Source organism: Gymnoscopelus microlampas (genome assembly GCF_963454915.1).
Source record: "Gymnoscopelus microlampas genome assembly, chromosome: 13".
In the NCBI taxonomy this organism is placed as follows: Eukaryota; Metazoa; Chordata; class Actinopteri; order Myctophiformes; family Myctophidae; genus Gymnoscopelus; species Gymnoscopelus microlampas.
This window is the reverse complement of record NC_139950.1, coordinates 23,180,758-23,195,067: the sequence shown is the minus strand read 5'-3', so window position 1 is coordinate 23,195,067 and position 14,310 is coordinate 23,180,758. Positions and strand designations below refer to the sequence as shown.

Genomic DNA, 14,310 nt, shown 5'->3' with positions numbered 1-14,310 from the left:
ATTCTGAATGGGGGAAATAAACCGCAACCCAGGTAGGATGAGTAAATTACATCAGACTTCGGTGCTCTATACCTGTTATGATGCTCAGGTTATAAAAAGTTTATGAAATTGTATTTTTACTGTATTAACATGGGAGAAATGCTGTTATGGACCACTCATCAGTGTGATTAAATTGGAGACCCCAAGCAAAATCCATACACATCTGGCACACATTAGGTCGAAATGGCCATTTCAGTCACACAAAATCTTTGACAGAACATCATTAAGGAAATATTATAGATGATCTATGAGATGCATTTAATGTTGAATCTTGTTCCCATCACTCCCTGATAAATGTAAAACAAACCAGGCTAGCAGGGAGTGATCAATTTCCAAACCTCCCAGGGAACTAAAGTGAAACAGAGCCAACAGGTGGATGCTGGGGTGGTGCTGTGTGGCTAAAGCAGTCAACTGCAGCTAAATGTGCTGCAGGTAAATAGCAGGAGCTAGACTGAGTTTGCATAGCACATTCTTAGACCTGTTACTATCAAGGAACATCTGGTCTGACACCGGGAATGAAGGAAGTGCTTGAGTCACTGACCTGACGTTTCTATGTATCTAGGGGTGTAGCTACTGATGCTGATCTGCCCTGTGATTGGTCGGTGTGATGGCGGTTACCATGGAGCAGAGGACGAAGGGAGACAGAGGGTCCTCGAGGGGTGTGGCCCCACCAGACGGAGGGTGGGGTTGGATGATTGTAGCTGGCTGCTTCCTTGTCACCATCTGCACACGGGCCGTTACCAGGTGAGTGGACAATTGTATGTTTATAGCAATGTGACTTCCAATGTAATTTTTCTCTGCCTCTTAAGTAGGTATAGTCACACCTGGAAGCTATCAAACCCACTGTCTTGTTACTGCACCTCTGAGCACCTCTTTTGGAGATTTGCTTAAGGGTACTTTGAACAGTAGCTTACAAGGAAAAAGCTTTAATTGTCCTTCACTTCCACATTAGAATTCCCCCCTGGTCTGGGGATTTGCTCCAACAACCTTTCAAACTTTATGCTACCCCAAATATCACACTCTGTACCTGCTAGCAAACAGCCTCTGCTGGCAATTACACATTGTACTTCGCAAACAAAGCCTGTGAAGATGATACTGAGTTAGGCAACATGAATGTATAAATCCTAGCCTGACGCAGTTGGTCCCTTTAGTGGAATCCATACTAGTGATAATGCAACAAACATCCAACACTAGCTTCAACAGTCAGTTCAGTATTGGTTCCTCCAAAATAATCATTTAGCTCTCTCTCTCACCCTGGGTTGGCTTAAGTGAAAGAATTAGCATTCCTAAGCATCAACATGTGCTTTGGTCACAAGCCATAAGCCTTAGCAGTGTTAAATCTTCTAGTGTTACATAATTGGTCATGAAATACTTGGTCAAGGGCATAACGGTAATTATCATGCCCCATCTGGGTAACAGAGTACATCGATTGGTATCATGTGCAAGTCCAAGGTTTCTGTTTCAGTTGGATATGCAGATTCTCAGACACCATAAATTGATAAAGCACTGGCTGATTTACAGGTATTTCACAGGCCTGCAGTTTATTAATCTTCCAGGAAGCCACTTAAAAACGAAGTGCCACAGTGGTAGATGGAGATGCTGTACATAGTATCATTTATCCATTTATAACTCTGAGAGTGTAGAGATGTAACCAAATGGACCCTTATCGGTCCAAATTAACAGGTGTTGCATACAGGCAACGACTGTTTTTTTGGACACGTATGTGTCCAAAGTCAGTCGGTCTCAGCTGTGGTCTGGGGATACTGCTATGTCTACTAACTAGATCATTATTCTCTAGTGCCCTAGGTTTTAATTAATTCTAGATGAGCTAGAATGAAAACTAGCAGCCTACTCTGGGTCACCCTTTGTCCTTACAAGTGTGGGACTTTTGAACAAATATCTCAGTTCTGCGCATGAGTGATTATGTCTCTCCTTAACCATGACTGGTAGCCTATGTTTTCTCTTTAAAGGGATGTGTTGTGTAAATGTGTTGTCGTATTGTCTATATTGTGTGATTTCTGTGTCTGAATGGCTACCTGGAGCAAAAGGAATATCTGCATGGACTAATAAAGAATATTTGTCCATCTATCTATTCACACGGTCCATTCATAAAGCCAGTGTCCAATGTCCACAAGGCCTTTATGAATGAGAAAATGTTTAATGATGCTAAGGTTTCTCTCATTTCACTGGGCCCTGTCTCTGTTTTCCAATCAGCAGTTGACCCCGCCACTGCATGCTGCAGGCACACACACTCTTTCTCTCTCTATTGTACTGTACAGAAACAGGCTGTACTGTATGTTAAAAATAAAATAAAGAACTTAATAGCTAGAAACGTTTGCTATGAATTTCTCAATTCTAATACATTGAAAACACATTGCCCATGCCTGCAAATTATCTACCAAAACAAATAAAGCATAGTCTCAAAATAAGTTAGTTAAGTTAGCTAAACTTCATCCTCCTGCACATCTTAACGCATTGCACTTTGAGGGCCTATTGGTCACTGGTGGAAAAGAAGTGGGCTCAGATTTTAAAGTGACTTTAAAATAATGAATGACACAGTACCTGCATATCCGGTCCTTTAGTCAGTGAGACTATTCTGTTGAATTCAAATCCATCACACCATTTATTAATTGCAGTTAATTTCAATTTACCTACAGCTGTATGTTTTATTTAATGAATACACACACACTGCATGATGATACAATTCATCATATCCTTTCTAGCTGTTATGTGAAGCAAATAGAGCCAGAAGCTAACCATCATTTCAAAAGCCAACTAGAAGCCTCTTTCTGTGGCTTGTGCTTTGAAGTAGGAAGTAGTACATACTGTAAGATCCAAGCCATGCCAAAACATCATTTTGACCCATAAAACTATTAAGCCTGATCAGTCTGGCTTTCTCTAGTGGAGTTTGCTCTTTGGTGTGGTTTGGTTTGTCATATCAAGAGAGCAGAGTGATCACACACACATAGCTGGTCGTAGCTTTGTGGGTTGTGAAGCCGTCTGGTAAATTGAAGGTCACAATCCTGGCCTGCCCGGGTGCTCACAGCAGCCATCACCCGAAGTGAAGCTGAAACTGAATTTCCAATGCGATTAATAAAGGTCTTAACCACACCCTGTCCCTTTCTCTCCATCCTTCTAGATGTGTGTCCATTTTCTTTGTGGAGTTCCAGCTGCACTTTGACAGAGACTACTCTACGACTGCCTGGATCCACAGTCTGGTAGACTGTACCACCATGCTCTGTGGTAGGACACTGTGTTACAGTTCCATTTCATTTTTAATTGAGGCCAAAATATGAAGCTGTAGATTCATTCAGCTGAGGGTAGTTGCAAACTCCAGTGTAGGGGAGTTACAGTATTCAGCCCACAGCTTTTTCAGTTGATCCGAAAGTTTCGTTTTTTACTATTACACTCTATGGACACTCTTGTTGCCATTTGTGTAAACAAACTATCTACCATTGCATCCGGGGTGAGTTATGGTCCAGCCTGGAAACATTGATAAATAAAGATTGAGTGTAGGCGTGTAAATTAATAATAACTATAACGATAACTATAAATAAGCATTTGAATATAACTCTAACTCAAGTGGATGGTGGAGTCAACACCACAACTATAATGACGACAGTGGTGTGAAAAATATGATTGTGATCACTGTCAGAGCAATTTGATGAATGAAAGAAACACTGATCCACTATCCAACCAAAATCCATTCGAATTTACACATCATCATGTTAAACACATCATGGTTCAAGGTTCAAGGTTTCTTTATTGTTACGATTTGTGTACAGGTAGGCCTTTATAGAGTAAAATTCCTTTGTTATGGTTCCTCAGACATATAGCATATTGTGACAACAGTAATAATAAACATATAAACAATAACAAATTAATAAAGGAAAAAAAAGAATATAGAATAGCAGCAATAGATATTGTATGCTGGTCCTAGCACACTTAAGGTGCTTAAGTCATTTATTAACAGCTTGTTCATGAGCTATTAACTATTTACAAGGATAAAGTGTTCCCCAATAGAGACAGAGTATAAAGACACAGGTTTATTGTGTCTTATGAGGATAAATTTGGAACAGCTGTCTTGAAAGTAAAAGAAAGTCCTTTTGGTGAGGTTATGGACCTTGCTTGAAGTTATTTAGGGATTTGTGCTTTAACTGTATAGCATTAAGTCATTTAAAGTTGCTGTAAGGGATGTTTTAAAACAAAACCTTTTTTTCTTTTTCTTTTTTGTTAAAATGAACGATGAAAGCTCTACATTCTGTTAGTAATCATTGCATGTTTGTTCAGAAACTGGGATCTATACCCGGCTCTCCAGCTCTTTAGAAAACAGAAAATAATTGTTCATGTGGGATACCAATTTCATCCAATCAGGAAAGAGAGCCCATTTATCAGCCAATGATCAAAATCCAATTTTGTCTGCTATATTTATTTTGTTTCAACACTTCCAAAAGAGCTCTTTAGAAAAAGGATGAACAGGTCTTAAGTGTCTAAAAACTCCACCAAAGACCCCTAGAGGTCACCCCAGGTAGTAGTATTCTATTCTGTTTGGGACCAAAGTGTTGGATGGACGAATGGACTAATAATTCCATCCTTAGAGGCCCGCCCGCTGCTTGCAAGACTAAATGGTTTTGGATGCTAGGCTAGCTAGCTAACTAGCTAACAGATGTTTCTCTGATAGTTTGTGTCATTTCCCATGAGCAACAGTTGCAAACCAGATGTTCACAAAGGTTGGAATGTTGAGGGAAACCGTGTTGTTGTTTGCTGTCTGTAACCATCTTTACTTACTGTGATTCCAGCTCCGCTGGGTGGCATGATTGGAAACCGTCTGTCCTGCAGAGCCACGGTGATCCTGGGAGGGCTTTTGTCTTCAACTGGCCTGGTCCTCAGCTCATTTGCAAACAGCCTAGAATACCTTTACGTTTCCCTGGGTGTCCTCACAGGTACACATAACACATGACCGTATACATTTCAGTTGAGCCACCAGGCCCCCCCACCTTTGGGATCACCACTGTGTCTGTCTAGACCTGGTACAATTATTACATAATCGTCTAATTGCAATTACATGAGATAATCGCAATTATCTTTTGCATAATCGTCATAATCGTTTCCAACTTTCCATGTTGAATTTTTTTCAAACATTTTCAAATATTAAAAAAGCTTAAACAGCAGATCAGCTATTTCTGCTATTTTTACATGCATAAAATTATTAAATATGTCAATCATTTCTTTGCATATTTCAGTTATTTATCATATCTGCCCTGTGCAATTTTTGATAACGACGCTCAAAAGGCTTCATAATGTTCCAATGTTCAATGCCAAACACACTATTAAATCGTTAATGGCAATTATTTGAGTGACAATTAATCATCAACTTAGATTTGTAATCGTGACAGCTCTGTGTCTGTCCAACATTTACAGGTGTGGGCTTTGCCCTCTGCTACACCCCAGCTATAGCCATGGTAGGAAGGTACTTCAGTGAGAGGAAAGCAGTGGCATATGGCATTGCCATGTCAGGTACTGATGCTTCTATTGGCATTTTCTTCTGGGTTGTTTCCTGTATAATTATATACGTACGTACGTCCATCCTTTGTTATGTTTTCTCAAAATGTTCTCCTCTCATATCTCCTACCCAGGGAGTGGCATTGGGACTTTTATTTTGGCCCCTGCCGTTCAGCTGCTGATAGAGCAGTACTCCTGGAGGGGTGCACTCCTCATCCTGGGGGGCTTCGTCTCCAACCTGTGTGTCTGTGGGGCTCTGATGAGGCCCCCGAGTCCTGGAGGAGGAGAGAGGTAAATCCCACAGGTTCTAATAACAAAGAATTTAACAGCAATATGGCAGCCTCAAAATATACATCTTATGGCAGTGTCTGTTTCACATATTTATACATGCAGTGAAATACAATACTGCAGAACATTGCTAACATTTTCCCCTGCTCTGCTCTGCTCTGCTCTGCTCTGCTCTGCTCTATTCAATTCTATTCTATTCTATTCTAAAAGGAAACAAGAGGAGACTGTTGGAGACGTAGAGAAGGGGGGCTACATGGCTGCACCGCTGGATCCCAAAGTACTTGCTGGTTGTAAGCAGCCAGAACCTAAACAGACGGAGACTAACAACTCAGGGATTACAAAGCTTCATGTATCTAACGGGAAGCTTAAAAACAACAAGCTGGTTACGGTGAAGATAGCTGAGGCCCTGCTATCAAACATAAAACTAGCTGATCCAAAGCTAACAGGGGTTTTGTTAGCAGATAATGAGGTTTTTACCAACAACAAGCTAACTGAGAACATTTTAGCGGAGATCAAACTCTCAGAACCTAAACTGGGAGACAACGGTTTGCATGACGATATGAAACTCGTTGAACGCATGAATGAGAACAATATGCAAGCAGACAACATCAACACTAAGCTATCTGACTCAAGAGTTCCTGAAGCCAAACTAATGAATGTCAAACAATTAACCTTGGATGCTCCTCCAGTGCCCTCAGTGAACACACAAACTCTGTGCAGAAGAAACTGTTTTAGTCAACGGTCCATGGAAGAGTTTGGTTTTCTGCTAATGCCCGACTTCCTGCTTCTGTCGGTGTCCTTCCTGTTCCTGGCGTACGGCTGCAGTGTTCCAATCGTCTACCTGGTTCCTTATGCCATGAGCGTAGGGGTAGAGTACCAGCAAGCTGCTTTCCTCATGTCCATATTTGGAGTCAGTGGCATTGTCGGAAATATCACCTTTGGATGGATCACAGACAGGAAGTATGTAGACGTATGTAACCTCCTGTTTGCGTGTGTGTGTGTGTGTGTGTGTGTGTGTGTGTGTGTGTGTGTGTGTGTGTGTGTGTGTGTGTGTGTGTGTGTGTGTGTGTGTGTGTGTGTGTGTGTGTGCGTGCGTGCGTGCGTGCGTGCGTGCGTGCGTGCGTGCGTGCGTGCGTGCGTGCGTGCGTGCGTGCGTGCGTGCGTGCGTGCGTGCGTGCGTGTTTCAATGTGTGTGTGTTACTGTTGCACTCACTAACACACATTTCAGCACCTTAAGCTGAACAGAACATTGGTCAGCACTGACTATGAGGTCAGAGGTAATGCTATGTACAATAGCCCTTTCTTATTATGGAAAATGTAATATCTTCTCGCAGCTTGTTAACATGCATTCTTGAGGTTATTATGATCTCCTGGTGCTTGGGGGTCCCATATAACAGAACTGTCTAAACCAGTGGTTAGCATTGTCTAAGGAGGTGTGTTGAGTTTACACATAGGGTAAGTTATAGACAATGTGCAGATAGTTCCAGTTATACAGACATACATACTGTAGTGTACTGTAATATACTGTAGCAATCAATTTCTTGCCTAAAATACAATTTCATGCATTTAGCTGATACTTTTACCATCAGCAGATTGGGATATTTCACTTTCAAAACAAATTTGGGTAATTTTATCGGGTGTTTTTGATTAATCTAACTTGTTAAAAATTGAGTTTTAAGTTACAATGGGTTTGTATAGGAAGGGGGCGTGTCTGATAAAATGAATATCAAATGTCTAAATACTGAATCAAGCAACTTAAAGACTGTATGGGGGGCTCAAAAAAGCCTGACTAGACAATAAAATGACCCAATTTTTGGGGGAAAGTGAAATATCCCTTTAAGCACCGTCAAAACGGTCTTGCTTGCTGTCAATGTTACATAATAAAAAGAACACTGTCTTCACTTGCTCAATAAAGAAAAGCGTTTAATAGCTTGCAATGTTTCGGTCAAGCACTTTCTGCAGGCATCAATCATCCTTGACCGAAACGTTGCAAGCAATTAAAGGTTTTTCTTTATTGAGCAAGTGAAGACGGTGTACAGCTTCTTTTTATTTTTTATTATCTGTATGTGTTTATACTCCACCAATGCAAAATACTTTAGACTACCTTCACGTGTAAAAAGAAAATAATCTCACAATCTCACTGTGAAAGTTTTGCCAACACAGTAGTCATATTCTTTCATCTCCTCAGTCTCAGACTATAATAGAGCAATCACGTTTTGTCATGTCTTTTTTATCTTGATTGCCAACTTTGAATACTGCAGTGATCATTGCCATTAGAAAATAATCCATTTCTGAAACCATACTTCTAAAACATTCCTCTCACTCTGAATCATTCCATGTAGGTGTCTGCAGAAGTATCGGTTGATGAGCTACATGATGGCAGTGGGCATGGAGGGAATATCATGCCTGTTCATCCCTCTGCTCTGCTCTTTCTCTCTCCTGGTCCCTTTCTCTGTCCTCTATGGCTACTTCGACGGGGCCTACGTGGCCCTCATCCCCGTGGTAACCTCAGATGTGGTGGGTCCGACATACCTGACCTCCGCTCTGGGTGTGGTCTATTTCCTACATGCCATCCCCTACTTGCTCAGCCCTCCGATTGCAGGTATGGTTTTGACTGGTCAGTCCTGCAGAGTTGTTGTTTTTGTCTGTGCTGAAATGTGAAAACATTGATTTACAAATGAAATTCAAACGTCCATGACTTCTCAACCGTGCAGTGAGGTTTAGCGAACATTGACTGAATTGTTCCGGAAGTTCAACAACGTTTTAATGACTTTGGAGAAAATGCTGAATCTAAAAATAACGGCATTATATGAGAAAGATTTCCACATTTATGTACGTCCGATTTTTGTTGGAAGCTGTGGATAGACATCTACATGAAATGACATCTACTACAGTATTGATGCTGTTATGGTACTTTAGAAAGTACATGGGGGGGCAGGGGGGAGTTAATGATGTTTGAGGTCAGTTCTGTGCATTTGTGAATGACTACCCTCACTTTTAGTCAAAAAGCAATCTAAAAACAAAATGTTTTAAAGAAAAGAAAAATAACTAAAAAGATCTCGGGTTTGGCTCCTCCAGGTGCTCCTGTTTACATACCTAATAACAACATCACATTTAAGGCAGTAGCGCCGATAGATTCTGCTGTTTGCAGAATCTGTCTTGAGAGATTAGTCAAAAAGCTACAAAGTGCAGCGTTGATGATGCTTGGGAGGGTGTTGTGCAGTGACAGAACACTGCAGAGAATTGTTTATTCTCACCCTAACCACTGTCTCTCTCTTCTCTCCATCTCCTCTCTGTCCACACCCTTCTTCCCTCTTCCAGGTTGGTTAGTGGACAGGACAGGTAACTACACGGCAGCTTTCTTGCTGAGCAGTGTGTCTCTCATGTTCAGCCCTTTCATCCTGGCCTCATGCATGCTGGTCAGAAACTGTTGTAGGGCTAAGTCCTACTCAGCCAAGGACTCCAAGTTCATGTCCTTAAAGAACAACCAGACAGACAATTACAGAGTGTCGTTGGAGGGACTAAAACTCAGGGAAAATGTGCCTTCCTGACAGATTCAATGCTGGGACTTGCTGGGAGCTGTGTATTAGCTTTTGTAATTCTTTATTTTTCTGTGGAGTTGTATACTCTTCCAAAACTTCCATGTGCCATATAAGGGTGAATCATTTTGAGGATCCTGGGTTGTTAGGGGCCTTCAAACATATCACGGTTTATAGATTGTATTGTTTAATATTGCAGGCCCAGAGTTGCAGGAGGCATCTCTGTCCATGTGTTTGTTTTAAGCCTTGTGCTGCTTTTGAATACAGCATGATAATAACAACACGTACAATTTTTGTGTTATTGTTAACAGGCTTTTATTGAAAAACATACAAAGGTGTTACTTTTAATGTAATAAGTGCCACATGACATATGATTGTATGAAGCAAGACTACTAGTCTACAAGCCCCGCTAGCAGCCCCTAGAGGTTGAGCTGCTCCTTACACCCTATGTGACCTACACAATAAGTTGGTTTGAACCGATCAATATCGCCCTCCTTAGAGCACTGCCAGTCAATGGGCTTGAAACCGTTGTGTGCCTTGTTGGGCTGCTAAGCTTCAAAAACATAATAATATAGCAAGGGTAATTTTGGTCAAATGGTGCAAAGGCCATGGGTTCACCAATATCCATAGGTTTCATCCTCCAGGGTACTTGTGCCAAGGAAGTTTCATGGCAATCCACCCATTACATTTTGAGATATCTTGTGTTCAATTGAACACTTTGGCCTCTGGTTGGCACTCATAGATGGCATTAGAGGAGAGGCCATGGGGTCACCAAATCAAGAGGGTCACACTTCAGCAGTTTTGAAGGTGCACAGCAAATTCTATAGCAATCCAGACAGTAGTTTTTCAGATAACTTGAAACCGACAGCAATAACTTGAAACCGACTGACTGCAATCCAGACAGTAGTTTTTCAGATAACTTGACGTGATGACCACGAAGAGTGTGGTGACATATGGAGAGTCAGAGGACGGCCAAAAGATATAGACTACTGAAAACCATGCAAGGAGGGTTTAATCCATCAAGGCAGAATTAGATGTTTGCTGTTCAGCGGCAACAACGACACAATGCACAGAAGTCACTTCATGGTCAGACGAAGGAGGAGCCAGGGCCCGAGGCAACCCACAGTGCCTAAAACCTCCTAGTGTCGCCAAACCTGCTGCAACATCTCACCTGCCACCCTATAAGCCCCCAAGAGACAGGGGGGGGGGGGGGGGGTAGCCTGACACTCAGCCTGAATTTTCATTTCGTTTCACTCCATTATTCAGTCTGATAGCCCTCTCAATGCAGCCGATTGCTGAGATGGGGGCGTGGCCAAAGTTTTTTTTTTCAAAGACTTTTTGGCGATTGGTTCATACTGGATTATCCCGATCCCGATTCGTCGATCAGATTTTCAACCGAGGCTGAGACCTCCTATGAGAGCGTCACCAGACCAGAATCGCCTGAACATATTTTTTTAATGGACGTGGCTAGCGATTCACGGGCTGGAGCCAGGCTAGGGGGGGGGGGGGGCAGTAGCATGCCACTTGGACACTGGCCGGGGTCTGATCAGCCTCGGTCGGGTCGCCTGGAGGAGGGTGTCTGTTGCAAGACCCGAAACACCCAGTGACTCCAGGAAAGTTTGTGCATCAGTATGTTGATGGATGTATTGTATTAACTGAAAACGACTGACAGACCTTGCCATTCAAAGAGCCTGGCACCCTTTTTTGTATTGAATGTGTTTGTAATACCAAAGTACAGCATCCTTTCTAAATAGAAGAAAAACTTTTATTTGAAGGGTGATAATGTTTGGAAACTTGAGAGAGCATGCACTAAATAATAGACTCTTTTCAAGGAAAAATTCCCACTAAAATATATTTTTCTTATTTTGTATTAATTACAATTAATTATTATTTTCGAGAAAAACTCATTTAATTTCAGTCATGTAATTGACTCCATGCAAGTATCCGTATTGCTCTCCTCCATGGAAGACTTTTGCTTCTATGAAAAGTGCTATGCTATTGCTACAGTACTAATAATATGCAGTATCATTATGTAAGGTTATATCATGAAATCATGTTTAAACTGTGAAAACAAAACTACTGGAACACCAAAGTTGTCAGTGATTGTTTTAAGATGTTTATAGGCTTAATTTTGCTGTATATGGTGTACTGTTAAAGGGATAGTTTGTTTTGTGCGAAATTTGACTATATTTCCTCTTGACTCAGAGTCAGACAAACTCTGCTAGCACTAGTTCAATTCCTGGTTGTCTTGTCTATTGACTGCAGTAGCAGTTCCTCTCAAAAGGAAATTCCGGTATGACGTCTAAAAGGAAATAGGCTTTTAAACTGCTCCAAAAACTGTCCATTGTAGGCTTTTAAACTACTCCAAAACTGCCCATTGTAATGTACGTATTTATAAAAATATAATTAGAATACATTATAATATTTACTGTATAAAACATTCAGCCTGGCTACAGTACAGATATGAGTATTTTGGAAAAGGTACTTTCAAAGTGTAGTGTAATTATTAGGATTTTGTGTGTACTGTACCTTTGTTCTATATATATATATATATATATATATATATATATATATATATATATATATATATTTATATATATAAAAGATAATATTAGGCTAATGAGTATAAAGCATAACCCTTTGGAGGTACTTTTCCTCACTTTTGAGAGAAGCTGCTACTTGATCCCATAGAGCCTATGGGATCACAGATATTCTACAAATCTGTGCTACATTTTTACATGGCACTGGTCATGGCTTTTACCTTGTCTTAGACAAGCTAAAAGCCATGACCAGTGCATTGTAAAAATGTAGCACAGATTTGTAGAATATCTGTGGATTTTCTGCATGCTCCAATTCCACCCCGACAAGATAAAACATTTGCATTTATCATTTACATTTCACTAGTGCTTTGCCTCACCTGCTGGCAGCTTCCTCCATGGCCACCAGGTGTCTGTTCATTGATTCATGTTACCAATCTATGCCTATTTATTTGTTGTTTATTCCATTTACATTTTAGATGAACAATTTTCACATCATGAACAATAACTGGGCACAGAGCTTGAGTTTGTAGCATGAGTGTACAATTCTAAAATCATATACCTACAGTAGGCCTACCGTAAACCGGCAAACAGTATAGTGTTTAGCAGAAACTTGGCATATTAATAACAAATTAAAATTGGAAAGGTCTAAATATTTAGTAAATCCATATTGCACCTACAGTCTACACTACAGCCATCTTTTTACAATTAAAGAATACATTTGCTCTTAAGAAAGTGATCACACCTCTTCCCCTTTGTTGCATCCCATCTTTGCAGTATAGGCTTAACAATATGCAAATGAATATTTTTATATATCTATCTATTGGTAAAAGGTCTACTGACTGTTCAGCTGTGCACTGCCTTGAAACATTTTAAAAAGCTAATCCAACCTATCCGATGCTGAATTTACACATTAAATAAATTATATTCTACAGGACTGTCTAGATTGTTGGTCACACTGACATTTGACAATGTATGACTGTTGTTGCAAAACCTCAAAGCACAGGTTCAAATGATTCTTTATACATAAATAATGTTAAACGGACACATATTTTTATCTATTCATTATAACTCATGTGAAGAACATTATAGTCAAGGAAAACATTGCATATTTAACAGTATATTTTGGAGTCCGATTTTGATCGAATGGGAAGTGTTTCCCTGATATGCTTGATTTATACTTGGTTGTGTGCCATGTCGTGCACTGAAAATGACATCACATGATCGCATTGTGAGCTTGTAGATCAGCATAAATCAGACTATAGGGAAGATGAGGTTGTTGAGTTCAACATCATTGTAGTCTCCATCACCACTGATTTGGTGAAGGAAATTGAGGTGGTCAAGATGCATAACCCGGTCAGTCCAGACCTTCCCCAAAGTTTTAAGATGGCCATTCTTTCATTAATCTCAGGGACAAATGTGTCATTGATGTTAGTTACTCTCCTTTGGCTTCCATACAGTATAATTGTCTTTGCCTTCTAGTTTATTTTGCCTGTGTTAGGTATGATATGTTCTCCTGAGTTTTGTGCTCTTTAGTCTGTGATGTGTATTGACTGTGGGTATGCTCAAACTCCCACTATGGCAGTTCCCCATTGGCCCTATACTGGTGAAGGGCGTGCCCTTCATAGATAGGACCAGTCATGTCATGTCCCTGGATCTTAGAAGCCCCCACCAGACACCTCATTGCAACCCCCGGCCAAATCCCCAAACACTCTGTTGAGGAAGCACGCTATTTTTAAGGCTGGTTGAAGATAAAGAATGCTATTTGAAGATACTGTCTGTCTGGGACTGATTCGACATTGTCCTGAAGGGACCTGACTCTCTAATCATACAGCATGCTCTTTTAGTCCATTGATATTCCTTTACAGCTTAATATCCAAAAGTTGATCAAGGTATTGCATTAACATGCATTTTGTAAATATATATGGAATACTGTATGTGTCTCTCTATCCTTCTCTTTTCATTCTATGCAGCTGTTCAAATGAGTCCTTAGTGGTTATAATTGTATTCTTGCCGACACAACTGGTACCCTTTCCACTTAGTGCTACTGTATTGATATATGTATGAATACTATGTTTGTATCTGGTGTGTGGGGAAAAAGATAAAAGGGGGTATTTTTTCTTTAACTCTTTACTCTCTAGAAAAGGGGGCTTTATATATGTTCTGTAAGAATGTTGGAGCATTACATTTATAAAATCTTGAAAAGTAGGACCTTGAATTGATTTGTAATTTTGTATTTGTTCCACCTTTTCCTCTGTCATGTACACCTAAACACATTATATCAGAATTTGTCCATAACTCCATGACTTCAGGGGAAGAGGTCCACCAAGAGTTTGTCAACCATTTAGCAACTTTCTACCAGTAAGTGTGAAATATAAAAACATCAACGTTCTCTTCAGTGCAGT

General features: G+C 40.4%; 1 protein-coding gene across 1 annotated transcript; it reads left to right on the top strand.

Moving 5' to 3' along the window:
* Positions 1 to 646: 646 nt before the first annotated feature.
* LOC311058598 (monocarboxylate transporter 12-B-like) lies at positions 647 to 9,380 on the top strand (the record flags this gene model as incomplete). Its single annotated transcript, XM_084076060.1, has 8 exons — positions 647 to 783; positions 3,179 to 3,282; positions 4,839 to 4,982; positions 5,461 to 5,556; positions 5,676 to 5,832; positions 6,040 to 6,799; positions 8,182 to 8,431; positions 9,151 to 9,380. 8 exons carry the CDS (start codon positions 647 to 649, stop codon positions 9,378 to 9,380), a joined length of 1,878 nt encoding a protein of 625 aa, XP_083932186.1.
* Between the last annotated feature and the right edge of the window lie 4,930 nt (positions 9,381 to 14,310).